At 38.3% G+C, this 19,553-nt stretch overlaps 1 protein-coding gene across 5 annotated transcripts in view; it reads right to left on the minus strand.

The window, feature by feature from the left end:
* Positions 1-396: 396 nt before the first annotated feature.
* The window catches only part of AFTPH (aftiphilin), a 61,096-nt gene continuing 41,939 nt past the window's right edge, over positions 397-19,553 (minus strand). For 3 of the 5 annotated variants that reach the window (XM_074949568.1, XM_074949570.1, XM_074949569.1), the window contains 5 exons: positions 18,317-18,439; positions 12,749-12,809; positions 11,051-11,134; positions 5,777-5,900; positions 397-1,456 (listed from right to left, as the gene is read on the minus strand). In XM_074949568.1, the coding sequence (XP_074805669.1) occupies positions 1,312-1,456; positions 5,777-5,900; positions 11,051-11,134; positions 12,749-12,809; positions 18,317-18,439 (537 nt within the window). In that variant the 3' untranslated portion in view covers positions 397-1,311. The remainder of the gene's footprint in view (positions 1,457-5,776; positions 5,901-11,050; positions 11,135-12,748; positions 12,810-18,316; positions 18,440-19,553) is intronic. The other 2 variants (XM_074949571.1, XR_012638945.1) reach the window with 2 other exon arrangements.

Raw genomic sequence — 19,553 nt, forward strand, 5'->3', positions numbered from 1 at the left:
GTTGGCTGGTATAGTTGGCTTCCCCTACCTGTTCAGCATTGCCAATATACTGCGAAGAGGTCATGTTGTAATCAGACTCACTAACTTGTTTCATGCCACAATGCCCTAACAGAGAGCAAGTTTCTGTCAAAAGAAAATAACTGACTCAATTCAGAGGCTGGACACAATTAAACCATGCCTCGCTTTTCCTTGTGTAGGTCCCAAGAAAGTGTGTTGTGGGCCTGGTACAGCCCAGAGGGAAGTTTTATTGTATGCTCTCCTAGTACAGCATATTTAATTGTCCCTTAGCATTATAAAAAACAAGTCAGTATATGTGACAACCTCTGCATAAAAAGATATCAGACTATACACATCTTTTAAATTATTTTATTTTGTGTAAGCTAAAAGGAAATTTACACACTTAAATTTCAAAAGACCTTGGGCATGCACATTAACCTTGTTAGAGGTTCTTCTACATAGCTTTATTTTTCCATAGGAATTTCCCCAACATTTACAACCCATAGTTTTTACTGTATATACAGCCTAAACCATAGCAATCTATGATTATGTCATTTTACACTGTGCAAAATCAAACATAGGAATAGTGGTACAACAAACAAAAACCGTAACAGGAAAATCTCATTGTAAGACATTCATAGTTTTGGTCCTTCTTTTCCAAATCAAACTGATTAAATGTAGACAGTGATCCATAATTTAACACAAAAAGGTACTGACATTATACCTTTCAAAAGGCTATATAGTGTTTTAGCCATATTGTTAAAGTTTGAAGAGAGGAAAAAAAACAAATAAAAAAATTCAGGTTGATCAAACAGAAGGAACTGCCTGTTTTAAAGAAACAGTTGAAAAACCCCCACAAAAAAACCCCAAACAAAAAACCATGTGACCTTTTAGACTTTTTCAGTTAAAATGAAATATTTTAATGTATGCAGAAAAGAAATAAGACACTTGATACAATCTGAAAACACTGAAAGGGGATTTCACAGAGAGTGAAGATTGGATTTTTTTTTTTTTTAAATTTTTAAAGTTTTGTAAGAAGGACACCAGTGTATTTCACAAAGACAGAAATGTATACATCCCAGCACAACGAAAAGAATAAATCTTCAAAAAGATTCACCCCCAATTATTTACACTTTTTTCTAATATAAATTTAGATTCCAGTATGTAAATAAATATACATTACTATGTATACCTTTCTAGTGCTGCTTACCAACAAATCATCTGAACTTGAAGTTTTTAATTAAAGCAAGATTGCTTTTTATGACCCAGAGGGGGAAAAAAAAAAATCAATAGAAAGTGTCCAATTCACATCACTTAGTCTACCTTTTCTTGGCAGCGTGTTGAAGGTGTTAATGTGGCTGGGAACATCAACACCTTGGCATGCATGAAAGTTAAGTCAGGAAGGCTAGAAATCACCTTGGCAGCCTCTTCACTAAGATGTTCTTCCTTTTTAGGCTTCCTGTTAAGAAGAGAAAGAGAAATGCATTAATCCATTACTTGACAATCCTGGAGAAAGAGCCACTGATTGAGGTGAGACCACTTCTGTAAAGGTATACAAATTATATCCTGCCTATTTGCAACACTCAGATGTTAAATTTTTTGCAAGTTCCGATGCACCATCATGGGATTGTTCACTTTATGTGAGAAATAATTGTAACTTTAGCCTTCGGGTAAGATAGCAGGAGTACTATCATTAACATACAGAGAAATCTTTCAATCCAAACCAGGAACATCTGAAAGGAGGCTTGGAGGCCTGCTAGATGCAATCCAGCTACATAATTAGTGGCTGCACCCAATAATAACCCAGAATATTTTACCAAGTCCTTTTTCTGTAGGACTCTCCATTTTAGCTTGTTTATCTTCAAGTTTAATATACCAATACGTAAGGAACTATTTTGTCAATTCCCCCCACCCCACTTTTGAGGAAGTAACTGTATAATCGCGAGCAACTGGGCTGTGGATGAAAATGGTGCTACTTCACACAAATGAGGGTGCCTTGAGGAAGTCACTTGACATTTCCACAACACGTTTCTAAACCTTCAGTTTACCCATCTCACTTGTTCCCCCACAGATCTTGGGTTCAAACAAATTTCAGAAGAAAAAGGATATTCAGAATGTTTCTTTTTCAGAGGGGATGGGATTAATTAAAAAAAAACTAGCAGCTGATCTCTGCTAATTATTAAAATCAGATTTAATAGTTGATATTTCAGTTGCAAAATTAAATTAAGACGGGAAACTTCAGGTCCCACCTGCTCCAAACCAGCCTTCATCCATGAACCCAGGATTAACCACAATCTAAGGTCCCTTTTTTTTCCTCCACAAGCTCCTGAAGCTTCCTCTCATAGCCACCAGTACCAGGAGCCAGGGAACAGGATAAAGGGAAGGCCTGCCAACCCACACCTTACTCTCCACCACATACACCAATCTGGGGCATCAAACTCCAGCAGCCCTAAGTTACTCGCAACGTATGTTGGTTGGATCAGCACATGCAGCTTCTGTGGCATGCCATAAAACCCCCCAAACACCAGACCAGAAGTTATAACCTCCTCATGTCACCATAATCAATATTTGGATTTGATCCTAACTTCCATTTAAACCACAACCCCTTACCTGTAGCTGGCCTACCTCATTCCCCCTCTGCCTATGCCTCTTCATATACCTCTACTTTTCCTCATCTTTATCCTCATCCTTTTCATATACATCCTCCCATGTCCTTGTCTTCACCTTCTTGCCTCCAAAATTACTTCCACCACCTTTGTTTCCTTGCTTTTCCCACATTATCAATCCCCCCCCTTCAACAACTTGAAACAATCTACAAAATAATGCTAAAGCAAAGTGGGTATTATTAAAGCTACTGCACGGCCATGCTATTCCATTTTTTTGCACTCTGATGTCCTTTTTTAGTCTCTATCTATGCTTAAACATCGGGAGGCTACTACTTGGGGTGACCTGTTTGCTTGCAAAGTTCCAACCATACTTTGGATGCTGAACCCAAAAACCCACAATCAAATATAACAATGTAGTATGCCGACAGACAATTCGTTTGAATAAAAGACTTTCTACCACTTTGTAAAAACTGAACTGACATTTTGAAAAGCCTGCCAGGCAAACAAATACAAATCTAGAGAGAGACTTACTAGAGTAAACAAAGACATTTCCGAGCACTACATGTACCTTGGAGTTTGCAAGCTTTTCTGTGAGTTTTCAGCTGCTTTTATTAAAATATCTGTAAAACCACTCTACAGTTATAATGAAGTGAGCATTGTTCTCTTACATGTGAAGACTAAAAATTTTACTTTTCTTCTGTTCAGTGCTTTCAGACCGTTTTGAGGTAAATTTTCAAAAAAAGTTACTGTATTTCCAAGAAGATGCTAGATTTTCAGTCCTGCTATATATAGTACTGTTAAACAGTGAAGCTGAAATCAGATAAACCAAGACAGCTCTGAGGTTTAGGGCTCCCCCTAATGGTTTGCCGTTGAAATTTCATCACTGTCAGTAAAAGAAAAGGAGGACTTGTGGCACCTTAGAGACTAACAAATTTATTTGAGCATAAGCTTTCGTGAGCTGTAGCTTATGCTCAAATAAATTTGTTAGTCTCTAAGGTGCCACAAGTCCTCCTTTTCTTTTTGCAGATACAGACTAACACGGCTGCTACTCTGATCACTGTCACTATAAGTCAGTGGTGGGCAACCTGTGGCCCGTCAGGGTAATCCACTGGTAGGCCACGAGACAGTTTGTTTACATTTGCACAGCTGCCTGCAGCTCCCAGTGACTGTGGTTCGCCATTCCCGGCCAATGGGAGCTGTGAGTAGTGGCGGCCAGCACATCCCTGCAGCTTCCCGCAGCTCCCATTGGCTAGGAACGGCGAACTGCGACTATTGGGAGCTGCAGGCAGCCGTGCAAATGTAAACAAACAGTCTGGCAGCCTGCCAGCGGATTATCCTGACGGGCCGCAGGTTGCCCACCACTGCTGTAAGTTCTTTTTGAACATCAGCTTCTGGTATTTTCACACTGTGGGGAAACAAAAACATATTCCACAGACTCAGAAAAAACACTCTGTAGTGAGTGCTTTCAACATCTAGCCCATTTGGTGTTTAAAAAACCCTAGTCTAAACATAATCATCATGAAGTATTAAACTGCAATACCATTCATATCATAGCATAATTCTACAATAAATGTCATATTAAGTGGAAGCACAGAATAAAAGTTCTTTTCTTTGCAAATAATATAAATTAGTAGAAAAAGTTATTCAGAATGTTGCTTACTTAGTATGTGTTACTGCCTTTTTAAACTTAATATGTTTAACACAGGGCTTCTCAAGCTTACTTGATCGGGTCCACCTTTGCGTCCGTGGTCATTTACGCTTCCCCCCAAGTACATAGACCACTACCACCCAGCTCTGAAGGCAGAGTGGAGCAGCAGCAGCTGGCTGGACGCCCAGCACTGAAGGCAGCACACACTAGAAGCAGCAAGAAGTAAGGTGGCAATGTGAAAAGTTATATGTCATCACTTTTCACAGCAGACTTAGCACCCCATTGCCACCCTTACTTCTGCACTGCTGCTGCCACCCTGGGGCTGCCAGCTGGAGCCCAGGCTGCCTCTTGGTGAGGGACTGGGGTGGGAGGGAGAGGAGAGACTGAGTTGTCTCCTGGTGAGGGCATGGGTAGAGGGAAAGTCCAAGCCTCCTCCCAGTGAGGGGATTGGGGGCAGTGAGGAGATCCTGAGCCGGGGTGATGGGGCTTTGGCTGTCCCCTTTATCCCAGCTCTTGAGTGTGCACGGCCCTTCTGCACAAGCCCCAGCCATCCAGGGCTGACAGACAGAGCTCTTAAAAAACCAAAACAAAAACAAAAAAAACACGTCCGCATACAGCTCACGCGTCCCTTGACCATTCCTGTGCCTCCCTTGGGAGGGCCCCTCATAGTTTGAGAACCGCTGGTTTAATTTGAATTTTAGATAGCAATGGGATATCTCTGGACAGCGCTAGGATACACAATCACTGAATAAGCCATGAAAATGTGAACTAGTTCTTATGAATAAGGACTGCTTGTTCTGCTCTAATGTGATACACAAGTCTTCAGGGATACATACGTAATTGAAAGGTTCTGATTTAGGTTGTGCATAAAGAAAAAGCAATGTCCATGAAGCACATGCATACCATGAAGTACATGCTTATTCCTAAATACACCACTTTTGGCAGTTGCTGTGGAGTGTTCCACAGATAAAGCTGGTTTTTAATGTGCAGTTTGTCCCCTTGCACCCACTTCTCTCGCTTGACAACTTCCCTAGCTAGAAAGCAAGTACAACTCTCCACATTGTGGATTAAGTAGAGTAAGCACAACAAAAATGAGCTTCTCCCACAATGACCTGTTAGAGCCGACTCCTCTAAATCAATGTGAAACCTAACTAGTAAGCGCTATAGTTAACTTTCTGTCAGGACTCACTTTATCCTCTCATTTTTAGCAGCCAATGATTTTCCTGAGAGATTCTCCTTTTCTGGTCCGGCCATGCTTGGTATCTTTACAAATAATTAAATTCTGATAGAGAAAATTAATATGCACACACTAACTCTTTTTAACGAGTCTCCTGATTTGATTACATCATCATCAAAATAGAGGGAAATCTGTGATGATGTGATGTGGACTAATCTTCATTAATGTATTTACTAACATAAAATGTGTTTCATTCAAGGACTTAGAATCTAAAGGCATGGCCATTCATTTCTCAGCCACTGACCAATCCTTAATTTTCAAAATTCTTAACTGGTCACCATGATTTACCTTGTAGATGTGCTTGCCTTCTCTACTGTGGACATGAGCCTTGCGAATGCATCGGTCACTTTGCTGCTTGCATTGGAGGTTTCCAGTTTTGAAGTTGTCAACTCATACAACTCTGGATCCACACCTTATAGTATAAAATAATAATCAGTGATGGTGGGATGCAAATACGTCATAATTAGACCAAGATGCTAAAGGCTTCATTTTCTGTAAACATCTGAGTAATTTAAAAATGTCAACAAAATACTGTAAGAGAACATGACAGAACTTGTCAATGTTTCCACACCTCTCCTTAACCCCTTTCAGTGGCTTACAACTGCACTAGAAAAAATGTATGCCAAATGTAAGTCCACTTGTATATACAAGGTCTCAGCCTGTGGGTAACCAACATTAAGATCTGGTTTGCCCATTAGAGTGCATCTCGCACAGCTAACATTTTTATAGGTGTAATATTTAACATTTATTCATTTTCACTCAGCTAGTTTTTATTAAAAAATAATTTAACAAGTGATTGATTAGAACATGTCATCTTAGCTACCATTTAGAAGTAGAAAAAATACAAAATCGAGTTTTAAAAATGAATGTTTCATAGTGACAATAAATCAGTGGGCTTCAAATAAGATATTATGTAGTGTATTGCACAAACATCATTAAAACACATGAAACCATATTAAGTAATAAGAGCTTGGCTGAAAATTGATGGAAGTGAGGAAGATCAATCATTCTTAACTCCACTTCACTGGATCTACAGTACAAATTGTAAAGTAGCATAGATTTATAATTATACCTAAATCCTTGACCCATTGTATTTTCTCCTCTCTCTCATGTTTACAGCGCACCAATTATTGAAGTAACTGGATTCTTCAGTCTTAATTTTTCATCTTTTATCATCTTAAGCCATACCTGTTTTGACATTGTCCCTTGAATGAATTTTAGATTCTAATAGCAAGCCATTAATCCCAAAGAATAAAAATACAAACAAGCCTTTATGAAATGCAGTAACAAAATACAAAAAAACCCAGCACAGATTTGGGCAAAAACAGTGCTCACTTTACATTTATTTTTTATTACAAATATTTGAACTGTAAAAAATTTTTTTTTTGCAATTCACCTCATACAAGTACTGTAGTGCAATCTCTTTATCATGAAAGTTGAACTTACAAATGTAGAATTATGTACAAAAAACCCTGCATTCAAAAACAAAACAGTGTTAAACTTTAGAGCCTACAATCCACTCAGTCCTACTTCTTGGTCAGCCGATCACTCAACAAACAAGGCTGGTTACAATTTGCAGGAAATAATGCTGCCTGCTTCTTGTTTACAATGTCACCTGAAAGCGAGAACAGGCTTTCGCATGGCACTGTTGTAGCCGGCACTGCAAGATATTTACGTGCCAGATGCACTAAAGATTCATATGTCCCTTCATGCTTCAGCCACCATTCCAGAGGACATGCTCCCATGCTGATGATGGGTTCTGCTTGATAACGGTCCAAAGCAGCGCGGACTGACGCATGTTCATTTTCATCTGAGTCAGATGCCACCAGCAGAAGGTTGATTTTCTGTTTGGGTTCTGTAGTTTCCGCATTGGAGTGTTGCTCTTTTAAAGACTTCTAAAAGCATGCTCCCACCTCGTCTCTCTCAGATTTTGAACGGCACTTCAGATTCTTAAACCTTGTGTTGAGTGCTGTAGCTATATTTAGAAATCTCACATCGATACCTTCTTTGCGTTTTGTCAAATCTGCTGTGAAAGTGTTCTTAAAACGAACATGTGCTGGGTCGTCATCCGCAACTGCTATAACATGAAATATATGCAGAATGCGGGTAAAACAGAGCAGGAGACATACAATTCTCCCCCAAGGAGTACAGTCACAAATTTAATTGATGCATTATTTTTTTTAACGAGCATCATCAGCATGGAAGCATGTCCTTTGCAATGGTGGCCAAAGCATGAAGGGGCATACGAATATTAGCATATCTGGCATGTAAATACCTTGCAACGCTGGTTACAAAAGTGCCCTGCGGATGCCTGTTCTCACTTTCAGGTGACATTGTAAATAAGAAGCAGGCAGCATTATCGCCGGTCAATGTAAACAAACTTGTTTGTCTTAGCGATTGGCAGAACAAGAAGTAGGACTGAGTGGATGTGCAGGCTCTAAAGTTTTACACTGTTTTGTTTTTGAGTGCAGTTATCTAACCAGAAAAAATCTGCATTTGTAAGTTTCTCTTTCACAATAAAGAGATTGCACTTCAGTACTTGTATGAGGTGAACTGAAAAAATACTATTTATTTTGTTTATCATTTTTACAGCGCATATATTTGTAATAAAAAAATAATATAAAGTGAGCACTGTGCACTTTGTATTCTGTGTTGCAACTGAAATCAATATTGAAAATGTAGAAAAATATCCAAAAATATCTAATAAGTTTCAATTGGTATTCTATTGTTATAAGTGCGATTAATTGCGATTAATGTTTTTAATCGCGATTAATTTTTTTGTTAATCGCGTGAGTTAACTGTGATTAATTGAAAACTCTATAAACAATCTAAAAATATTAACCATTATAAACTGATTGCAATGTTAGATATTAGCTAATGTCTGAGCATGGTTTAGAAATGCTCTACACTCACCAAACTTCAAAACCTCACCAGTTAAAACCCAGCTATGCCTGTTACTCCTCCAATTCCATTTTGTAACTAACAGCCATAACCTCGGTGCAAGTGGATGAGATTAACTGCCCTCAATTGCATCTTGCATAAGCTCCTCACTGCTGGGTCATTAATGCCCAGGAAGTGGCTAGCATATCAATCACTGGAATAAACTAAACAGTCTTGAGATGTGCTTAATAAATTAAACTGATGACAAAGTAATTGAAATTGATAATCCCTTGGTTAAACCAAAGAGGGGGGTGGAGGGAAGTGTTTGCCTTTGATACTTGTTCACTAGAAAGAAACTAGTCAACATGTACTTGTTTTTCCAAATTCTCATAAAGTGAGGTCTTAGCCAGATTTACATACAACATGGGAAAATGCGCCAAGTTTGAGACCAGTATACCATGCATTTTAAACAGTATCAGATGTTTACAGAACTCAGAAATGATCAGAAAACACCCAACTCCATTGAATGTCCACTTCTAGTAGGGGGAGTGACTTGCAAAAGCTTTTGAGATCCCATTAAGGTGTAAATAGTAAAGCTACAATTTTTTTTTAAAAATGTGATCAGAGCGAGCCCTTTGGTATGCAGCTCTGTGACATATATAGAAGGTTGCAACTAACAAGTTATATAATTTATCAACTAAAAAACTTAAGTATTATTGCATTCACTTGCATCAGAGTACAATTTTTGAAGTTACTGCTCAATTGATTGTGCTACTTGGTAGCTCCTACTGAATTATGTGTTTGCATAGCGCAATGAAGAAAAGTGCTGTATATACAGCATAACAGATGTATAAATTAGACATGGTAGTCCCCTTAATTTATTGTTAACATTCACTTTATCGATAAAGTTATTTTGGATACAGATAGGACAACACTGAGGGGAGTCTAGGCAATATCTAATCACCAAAAAGTGCTGAAGTAATCTTCGACTGCTGACATCAATTTTGTTTTTTTAACAAATAATTGGCTACTTGTCTCAAAAATAAGTCTAAATGGATTTTTTTAAATAAAAACTTGCATCTTCTATATTCCTTTTAAATGATCAGAGAATGGTTGTGGGCAGCACTACAAAACCTTAATGAGATTATTTGAGAAACGTTAGCCAACCAAATTCTACATACAGCTCCTAAACAAAGTTAAACACAAAACATACACAGAGCTGTAAGCTAGGAAACAAATGACTTTCCCAGAAACAAGTCAGGAAAATACTGCAGACAATGGCGATATAGCATACCAGGGAAGGTGGTAATACCTGCAGTTGCTTGATACATTTGTAAACAAAAAAAACCAACCAAAACCCAAAAAGCAATAAAATGCCACCAAAGCATCACTGTAGTAATCACTTCAAGTGTCCACAACAGCAGGATAATGAGAATGTATATTACCATTCATCTTCTAAAATATCTACTGGCAATATTTATGGATTTAATTGATGGATTTAAATTTAGCTATTATAAAAATCTCTCTGAAGGAATTATGCAAATGACAAAGCATGCCCTAAATTTCTCTATTTTGGCTCCCAGCACCTCTATGGCAAACCCATTATCACATTATTCCAACACCTCTGCACAACGCTTATATTATTTGGCTCCTGGAGAGGGGGTTGGAGTGAATTTGAGTGCAATTAAGAGTAAAGTTAAAAACCATATAATTCAGAACAGAGGGAAGTTGTTCCTTAATTTAAAGTGAAATACAGCAATGGTCATAAAATGAAGAAATAAATGCATTTTGCAGGAATTTAAGTATAAATTTCAAGCATAAAAAACTTAAAATCCTAGACATAGGTTTTCACAAGCTCACAAAAATATTTAAAGCATGTCAAAACCACATTAAACAAAATGTAACCATGATACAAATATGAATTCAATTGTTTTCCCATTTTATTCAAAGTAGAAAGTGACACGTACTTTTGTCCCTTATCAAGAGAATGAACCATAAAGCATGGCTGAAACTGCTTTTCTTTTATAGTCAATGATCTAATATTTGTTGAGCTTTCAGTGTCCTAGAAACATGGAACTGCTTGTTTTCAACTACGAATATTAAAAACACTTATTTTATCATGGCATTAGTACTAACTGTCAAAGAACAAAATTACAATTTTTAGATAGCCAGGTGTGTTAGCTATGCCCAATCTCTCAATACTTAAATATATAGTTCACACATTCAGCAAGTTACTATATATACACATACCTATATTAATTTCAATAATCAACTGTATTGCAATAGTCTTTTGTTTGAAAAGAGGGAAGGCGTCTCACCTTTTTATACTATATAGTATTTATATTTTGTTCTAACTGCTTTACATGAATTATTCTGACAAGCTAGCTTTCAAAATTTGTCATTTGAAACAGAGTGGGAAAGTTTTACATATCTGATGTTTAAGAATGTAAGAGCCATTCACTCCTTAAATGTGCATTAGTAGAGAGCTGACAGTACCTTTTTAATACTTAGCACGTAATACAAATGTCAGAAAATAGCATACAGATTTTAAAAAATGTACTAGAAAGACATTTTTGAGAAATACAGTATAGAAGATCCTTGTTTATAGGAAAGTCAAGTGATGTGCTCATGCTTTTAGTAAATTGTTTAAGACCGTATTTGTGGTTTTAACACTCTGCTGACCTGGCATTGTGGTCGTGCTGCTAGAGCTACTGTCATCCACGGGCCCAAAGAAATCAAGGTTCAGAAGAGTGGAACCTCCACTAGCTTGAAATTCAGTGACCATGTTGGTAGGCAGCCATATAGAAGGTAAGCCAAGGGAGGGGTTTATGTGTAAAAAGGGGTAAGACACACACTTGAACATGCAAGTTATAATTAGTACTCATTACACAATTTAAAAATTGACATAAAACAAGGCTTACAATATTAGTTTGTAATTTCTAAAGAGGTTAACAACTTAATTCAATGTACATTTTCTCATGTACAATGCAGCAAATAATTCAACACTAGTAACTTTATAAGTAGAAAGAAAGATAGATCTATTTCAGTCTAAAAATGGAGTAGAACCAGCAAGAGAGATCTGCCCAATTAAAGGGAAACAATTCTTAGGCCAATCTGTAGGAGGAGTAGAATGGTTTAAATGTCAAAGAAAACAAACCATTCTTCGAGCATGAAGATGTAACTGACCCTCCAATTAAAGCACAGGATTGAAAACTGGACAAGTTGTATTAGCTAGTTTTACGTTATGAACTGTCAATATCAGCTTAAAACAATGTAAATACATCATAATGAATGCCATGATTACATCCAGCTTCTGAGTGGTAAGTTATACTGTTCCCCTTTAACACTGAAGCAGAAATCAAACAGGATACATTTTGAAGAAATTGCTTGTTAAAAGAAAGCAGGATGATTTGACTGAAGTAATAAGACACCGGACAACAGCAAAAGGGCCCATCCAGGCTTTCCTTCATCACCATGGTACTGATATCCAAGCTGTTACTTTCCACAGATCCTGGGAACAACACTACTAGATAGCACTGGTGTAGTAACAGATGTAATTTATTTTAGCTCATTTTTTAGCAACTCGTGCATTAGGAAATAATTGTTGCTAGCAGAAACCTCATGTTCTTTACAGGTTTCTAACCTGCCACCCAACAAGTTTATTAAACTTGTTACTTTTCCTTTTCCTCCAGCTTACATTTAAGGCACACAGTTAGTGTGACAACTCACTTCCCCATTAAAAAATTATATAAAATTCTTTTACGTGAATTTTTAACTATGTAGACAACTATGTTCGTTAAAGTATGTAGCTACCTCTTTAATAATTGAACATCTTTAGATTCTGAGTTTAAGCAAAAGTGATTACACATTAAGTTATACATTTTCCATTTTAATATATAAAATACTTGTAATCTGAAAACTTCCAGGTCAAGAAATCTCTTTTGCAAACAGTTTTTGGTTAAACAATTGTGCTTTGAAGTAGCCACTATTCACTTAATTTTGCCATTCATAAGGAAGTCTAAACAGATAATTGTGTATTGGGAAAAATACATGTTTAAAAGTAAAACATGTCAATCCAAAATCCTAAACTATTCAGATCTTCATTATAATCTGAAAATATATAATGAGGTGTTAATATTGCCACTGTGTGTTCAGCAGAAATGCAGGAAAATAAAATATTACCTAGTTCTTAGTGTTTTAAGATTATAGATTGCTTTATTTGTGGCAGATCTAACCAGAAAGAAAGCCTGAATTTCCAAAGTTAAGAGTAAGAAATAATATATATTAGAAAAAAAAAAAATCAGCAGAGAGATGTTTGTCTGAACTTTGTAGCTTTCTTAACTCTAGCTCTGGTGCTAGAGGCTCTACGGAGAGACGTACCATCTAAAGGGTTAGTAAGGCCACTGCTACTCCAGTCAAACTGGACAGGTGGTAGAGATTCCTAGAGTTGAAAAGTCAGAAATCAGATTTTATAGTCAGTTCAGGTTATAACAATGTAAAATGTTTCACACAAATATTTTTTTGCACCTAAATATTAAGGGGACAATTGAACATAAGACAAATATTTTTACCTTCGGATGTTGTGAGCTGCAAATTTTCTTAATACACTCATAAAAAAAATCTGAAGTCTACCTCAAAGTCTGGTTCAATTATGAATCAAACAGATCAGATACTCTCCCTAGCCCCAACAGGTTTTTGTTAAATTAACTAAATTATGGCGACAAAAACAAAAACATTAATACAGCGTTAAAATTTAAGAAATTGCTACTCCAACTGGACACAGTGCAGTCTTTGTGCATGAAAGGTTGTGAACACACAGTTTAGCTTAGGTGGCTCTTTATTTTAAATATGAAGAGAATATTCTGCACTTCTGTATGCTTTGGCATGATTATATCCAAAAACGAAAGTTACTCACCGTGAAGGAACCCATGTTTCCTTTCTAGAAAGAGGCTCCCCCCAGCACACCCGGGGAGTATACTACACCCTGAAAAGGAAAGACTGCCTACAACGACCCTGTGACATATTATCCTGACCAATAAAGGTGAAGCTAAGTCCCAAACTTTCTGTCTGACGACAAAGAGATGGGGTGCCAGAACTTACACACACGCACAAAATCCAGGAGCAAGACTCAAAATAGAAAATGTGTCTCCTCCTGGGAGAGTATCCTTAGCTTTCCATTTCCTTTTGTTCAATCCTTCTGCACACCTAAGTAAGTTAAGCAAGATGCAGAGATCACATAGTATGAACAAGTAAGGGGGGGGAAAAGGAAGGATATAGTCAGCTTCCTGATAACTAGTGGCAACTTGTAGTGTAACTTGTAAATGGTTTGTATTCTTAGGACATCCACAGGAGCAGCATTACAAATACTTGGTATAGGTAGCCCTTGCTTGTTACATTTCTGCTCCCCAGTGAAATTAGCTTTTAGAAACAATGGGAAGGATCTGCCTTAACTATGTAAGTTTGGTACGTTGTATTTTGTTTGTTTCATTATACTTGAGTCAGGAGGAACAGTTGTAACTTTTGGTAATCAATATGGAATGTCTTACTGGAGTTAAACTTTACTTGCCGGTTCTTAGAGGTTAAGACACATTCTGACCATTTCAGTAAGAAGGGGGCTCTCTAAAAGTTGGAACAACTTAATGTTGAAAGGTTGTGCAATTTCACAAAGTTGAGGGTCAGTGCCAGCTCCATACAATAAAGGTAAATTTTAAGAAGCCTCTAGCTTCTTGAAAAATATTATTGGAAACAAAAAAATAGGAAGTGAATGCAAGTTCTGTATTTACTTATCATAAAAGCTTTACCTGGAGAAATCTTTTCTTCCTAATGCCTTTGCAATGTTTACAGTACTGATAAGTATGCTTTAAGCAGTCCCTCACAACCTGATGTCTAAGGATTTAATCACATCTCATTTTTATTCAATCTCAGTGAAAATACTAGCATTTGAAAATACTCCAATTAGTGGCAAAGAAAAATAATGGTGCTGATGCAGAACCTGCAGCTGGTACAGTTATGACAGTCATGCCCAGTATATTATGAGTAAGGCTATGATTTAATCATGAGTATTTTTAGTAAAAGTCATGGACAGGTAACAGGCAAAAAACAAAAAAAATCACGGCCCCATGACCTGTCCACGACTTTCACTAAAAATACTCATGACCGAAACTCATTCTTCCATTGAGAGAAATGAGCTCAAATCCAGGCTTTAATCACAAGTGAAAACATGGATTAATGGTTTCCTACCAGACCCCATTTAGTCACACAATCACCCTGGAAATAGTTTGGAAGTCTCTGTTAAAGTATTTAGATTCAGGACCAGTGTTCCCTCTAATTTTTCCCACCCTCACCACATGAATTTTGTTATGTGCACCCATATGGAGGTGATGTGTCACATATCACCTCCATATGGGTGCACATAACAAAATTCATGTGGTGAGGGTGGGGCCAAGGGGTTCAGAGTGTGGGAGGGAGTTCTGGGCTGGGTCAGAGAGCTAGGGTGCGGGGGGGAGAGGAGATGAGAGCTCCGGCTGGGGGGGTGGGCTTTGGGGTGCAGGCTGCCCTGGCGCTACGGTGGCGAGAGAGGACTCCCCCCAGCTCTCTCCCCCCGCAGCAGCACCTGGGCTGCGGGGGAGGGACACCTCTCCCTGCTGCGGCAGCTCCGGGGCTTGGGCCACGGGATAGGCGCCTCTCCCATAGCCATGACAGGTCTGTGCTGGGGCTGGGTTGGGGCTGCGAGAGAGGCACCTCTTCCACAGCTGCGGCAGGTCCGGGCCAAGCTGGGTTGGGTCTGGGGAAGGAGCACATTTCCCTCAGCCACGGCAGGTCCGTGGCTGGGCTGGGTCCGGGGCAGAGGAATCTCTCCCAGCCGCCGCCCTGAGCACCTGCGCGGCGCTTAGTAGGCTGCTGCACAGCCACGCAGTGTAGAGGGAACTTAGTTCAGGACTTAGGAGCACTGGCAGAGCTGTATGGGTAAGATTATACCAGTGCCTACCTGGACTGAGCATCTTTCACTTTCATGAAAACTGAATTTACTCTCAAATGTTAGCAAAAAAGTGAGAAAGTATTCGATGAACCCTAAGTACAAAAATTGGCTCCAACACAGACTGTCCTGCTTTTGGGGAAAAGAAAGTTATTCTGCTGGTTCAGATAGTTACTGAGCAGCGAGCTGCCAAAAATGTATATAACCTGTAGATAAATGTTGGCAACATCTGCAAAGTATCATGAAAGATGACTAGTCTCTGAGATAGTTGCTAAAAGTCAAAGGAAAGGGGCTGGAGACAAAAGATTTAGATGCAGTTAAATGCAAAAAAATTTCCTGGTGCTCTTGGCTTTGGCCCTCGGATGACTCTAGCAACACTGATCTTTCAAGGTTCCATACAGGTATCCCAGATGATGAAAACCAATACGAATGTGTAGCAGATGTGGGAGTTTAATCTCTGCCAGCCTTACAGGCAGAAAATCCTTTGGAAGCCCTCGTGTTTACACCATTTTCCCCAACAGTATGTTTCTACTCTAATGAGAAGTGCCCAACAAAAAGTATGAGAAATCTGATTATAGGGGTAGGCTTTTTTCAGCCTTAGATTAGGAGTGTAGGTTGGGGTTTAAAGATACAACTGAGTAGGTGCAATTGTCAGAGAATAATCCTTAGGTTTGCTAAGGAAGTGAGGAAGAGGAAATCGAAAAACCTAGTTTTATTGTGCAATATTTAGCTTTCTGGTTTAACAAATGAACAGTTTTTCAATTACATTCTAGAGCACTATAAATATAGTTTATTGCTGTTTCACTGTGTGGGAGCTTTTTTAATTCAAAAGATACTGTTTAAGATTTAAACATTTGTCCCCATACATATAACCCACTTAAGAGATTAAGTCTGAACAGAAAGAATTCTTGCTGTCTTAAAGTTGCAAAACAAGCTGGCAATGCAAACATAATGGCAACTTTTAAATGTTGCCACAAACAGCACTGTAAACAAGACTTTTGGAAAACTGGAAGAAAAGACTTACTATACAACTGTGTACAATTCATACATCAGATCATAAACAAAAGTATTCACTGGAAAAAATTTACTATATAAGAGTTCTTGCTTTGTTTTTTCAAATACTGCCTTCCTTTCTAGAACAGTACTTCAGAGCTACTTTATTACACTTTATGGAATTTAATTATCCAGTGCCCTACCATCGCTTACTTAAAGAAATTTCTTACCTGTAATTCTTGTTCTTAGATCTCATTCTTGGATCATTCACATGTACTGAAGGGGGTTCCATAGCTGTCTTTGGCCAGTGGCCAATAGCAGGGCAGCGTGCATCTGTCATCACTAGCAGTTCTAGTGGCCCTTCACGCAATTAACAGGACCTTTTAAGAGCTCATCTCATTGAATTTAATCAAAGCAGAATGCCAGCTAATAGCTAAAGGCATAAAATATATTCTGTCATTACATTTTACCTCCAACACAATGGGGAAGAGGTGTATGTGTGGATCTGCTGTGATAAATACCTTCAAAAAAGAATACCTGGTAATTTTCTCTCTAAAGATCTGGTTCACAGCAGGTCTCTACTCTTGAAGATCAAACTTCACCAGGTATTTCTTTAAGCAACTAAGAAAGCACAAAGTTATCCTGAATGCTGAGATGAGGATAACAACTTCAGACTCCACCAAAGAAGTCAACAGATGTCCATAATACAAAGTAGAAGATACTCGATCAAACTGGGGAGGAATGTAGATAGATCCCGAGACGACAACTTTTTTTTTTTAAAAAGGGGAGTCAAGGGAAGGAGAAGAGAGTGGGGAACGGAGGTGCTGAGTCTTGCCATAGGACTTGCAAACAAATGTAGATGGGGGATGAATTGATTGCTGAAACAAGAGTCAAATCTGGCCAGTATTGATACTGATGGTGCTGAATACAAAGACAGAGATAACTAGATATAAGCATAAACACAGATGCACTTGGAGCACCCATGGTACTGACTGTTCTGAATGGAGTCAACAGCGAAAAATACGTTCACCACCAGCAGGACATGATAGTTCTGTGTTATTCCTAAGTCAACAAGGTAGAACAAGCAGCTAATGGAGATCAATAAGACCTGAAGTGCTCGATCCATTGGCTTGACTAAGCCCCAGAACAACTGGAACTAGAATCACAGATGTTTTTTCAAATCAGAAGTCATGGGCCTGATGCATAATCAAAGGAGCTGAGGGGTTTAATTTACTTGATCTGAACTCTGAGGGATGTTTGGATTGAACCTCATTCTCTGAATCTGTGCTGAGCAAAACTGAGGTGACATGTTCATGATTTAGATGCCTCAGTATGTCTCACTGACTCAGATGCTCCAGAATGTTCCACTGACAGATGTTGGAGACATTCACACATGCCAGTAATGGACATTTTATGACTACACTCAGGGTATTTTTTTTAACTGGCCAAGCTGCTTCCTATGTATTCTGTAAGATAAAATAAAGGGAAAGAGAGAAAGGAAAAACAGTGCAACAAGCACATGTTTAAAACTATGCTTTAGAAAGTTTAAGAAATTTCTGTCAGACAGGTAAAAGTTGCTCCATAAAGAAAATATGAAAACAAAAAGAAAAGGGCACTAAGGATAGGGAAAGTACAAGAAACCCAGAGAGAACTTTGAATGAAAAACATTAGCCAGAAGAGGGCCAGCTGCTATGGCACACTTCACAATCACAACAGCAGCTCATTCACAGTCAGTTGTTAGAAAGCAGCTAACCATTAGAGGTCATCAGGGCTCTTAGCAAATGCAGGTCTCCCTGTTAGTGGCTGGCAGCCAGAGACAGCTTCGGGACTCCTTCCAGACACACACGGGGTGGATCCAAGGGTGGGATTTACTGTGATGCAGAGAAAACTCCTTTATATGTTCAGATTCCTTTGGCCCTGGAACCCAGAACTGTAGTATTATAAAGCTAGATCAGGCACCCTGCTTTCCAGTTTTTTACCTGGAACTGATCAGATGTACATGTGCTCATCTCTGGTGATACAGGGGTAGTCTGTCCTATGGAAGCTATTTTTTCTGCAGCAGATATTGGTTTCAGAGGTTCCTTGGTAGGCTCTAACATACCCTAAAAAAAATAAGAGTCATGTGTACATACATGCCAAGAACTACACAGACATTGAAAGACAGAAAATATGGTACTAAATAGTAATATTCTGAAATAGGTGGCTCCCAAACATTGTTTCTAGGATTATTTTCATATTCAATGTTTTAAGACCTCGTTCGGCTCTATTTATTGGATCATAGGGACCATTTTACAGTAAATGATGGAGACCCAAACCCTTTAACTGAGTCTTATTACTATCAGTAATATTACACAAGTTAGAAGATATTGTTCCATGATCAAATGACATTTTCCCTCCCTGCTGTAAGTGGACTATCACAAGGATCAAGTGGCACAGGAGAAAGGAATATAGTAGTATTTACTCCATTTAACCACCCAAAATAAATTGGTTACTTATAAGAATTGAGTCATTTTGTAGCATGATTTTGTCTCCAATACCTTATTTTCAGTGTGATTTGCTATTACTACTGCCAAGGATGTAAATCCGTTTTAAAATCTCAGAGGTCAATGAAACAGGGCTTTTCATTCTGAATCAAGTGCTCAAGGCCTAGGACAATGATCTGAGTGGGCTTTGAACTCTCAAGCTCTTTTGCACATAAGTGAGAAAAACTGGTGTAGTCACAGGCATAATTTGCATTCAGACATACCAAAGACTTCTGTTCACACAGAAGCATGTCTAAACCGTGGGTTTGTTCCACATATCATTGAAATTGTGTAAGTTAGCCACCAAAATGGTCAAGTGGTTCTAGGAAATTAATGTTCAGGACCCAAACTCACTGGATCAGCAAAGAAACTAGATTTAGTTTCGGAATGGAAGGAACATCTGAAGCTGTTGGGTAGGAGGAGGTACTAAGTCATTTTGCATTAAAAGTCCATCTGCATACTGCTTATTTATATTTAGCAACTAACTCATTTATGTGCACACGTGTGCATGTATATTATATATAAATAAAATTTAGGAGAGTGGCTTCTATGATGTTATTTTCAACAAGAATTTCATAAAGATTACTATGAGGCATGAGCTGCTGTGATGGGTGACTAATACTGTGCATATTATTGGCCAAGTACACACCTTACCGGTACAATAGATGGTCCTGCTCCTAAATATACACAAGAT

The sequence above is a fragment of the Natator depressus genome, chromosome 3, assembly GCF_965152275.1.
Source record: "Natator depressus isolate rNatDep1 chromosome 3, rNatDep2.hap1, whole genome shotgun sequence".
In the NCBI taxonomy this organism is placed as follows: Eukaryota; Metazoa; Chordata; order Testudines; family Cheloniidae; genus Natator; species Natator depressus.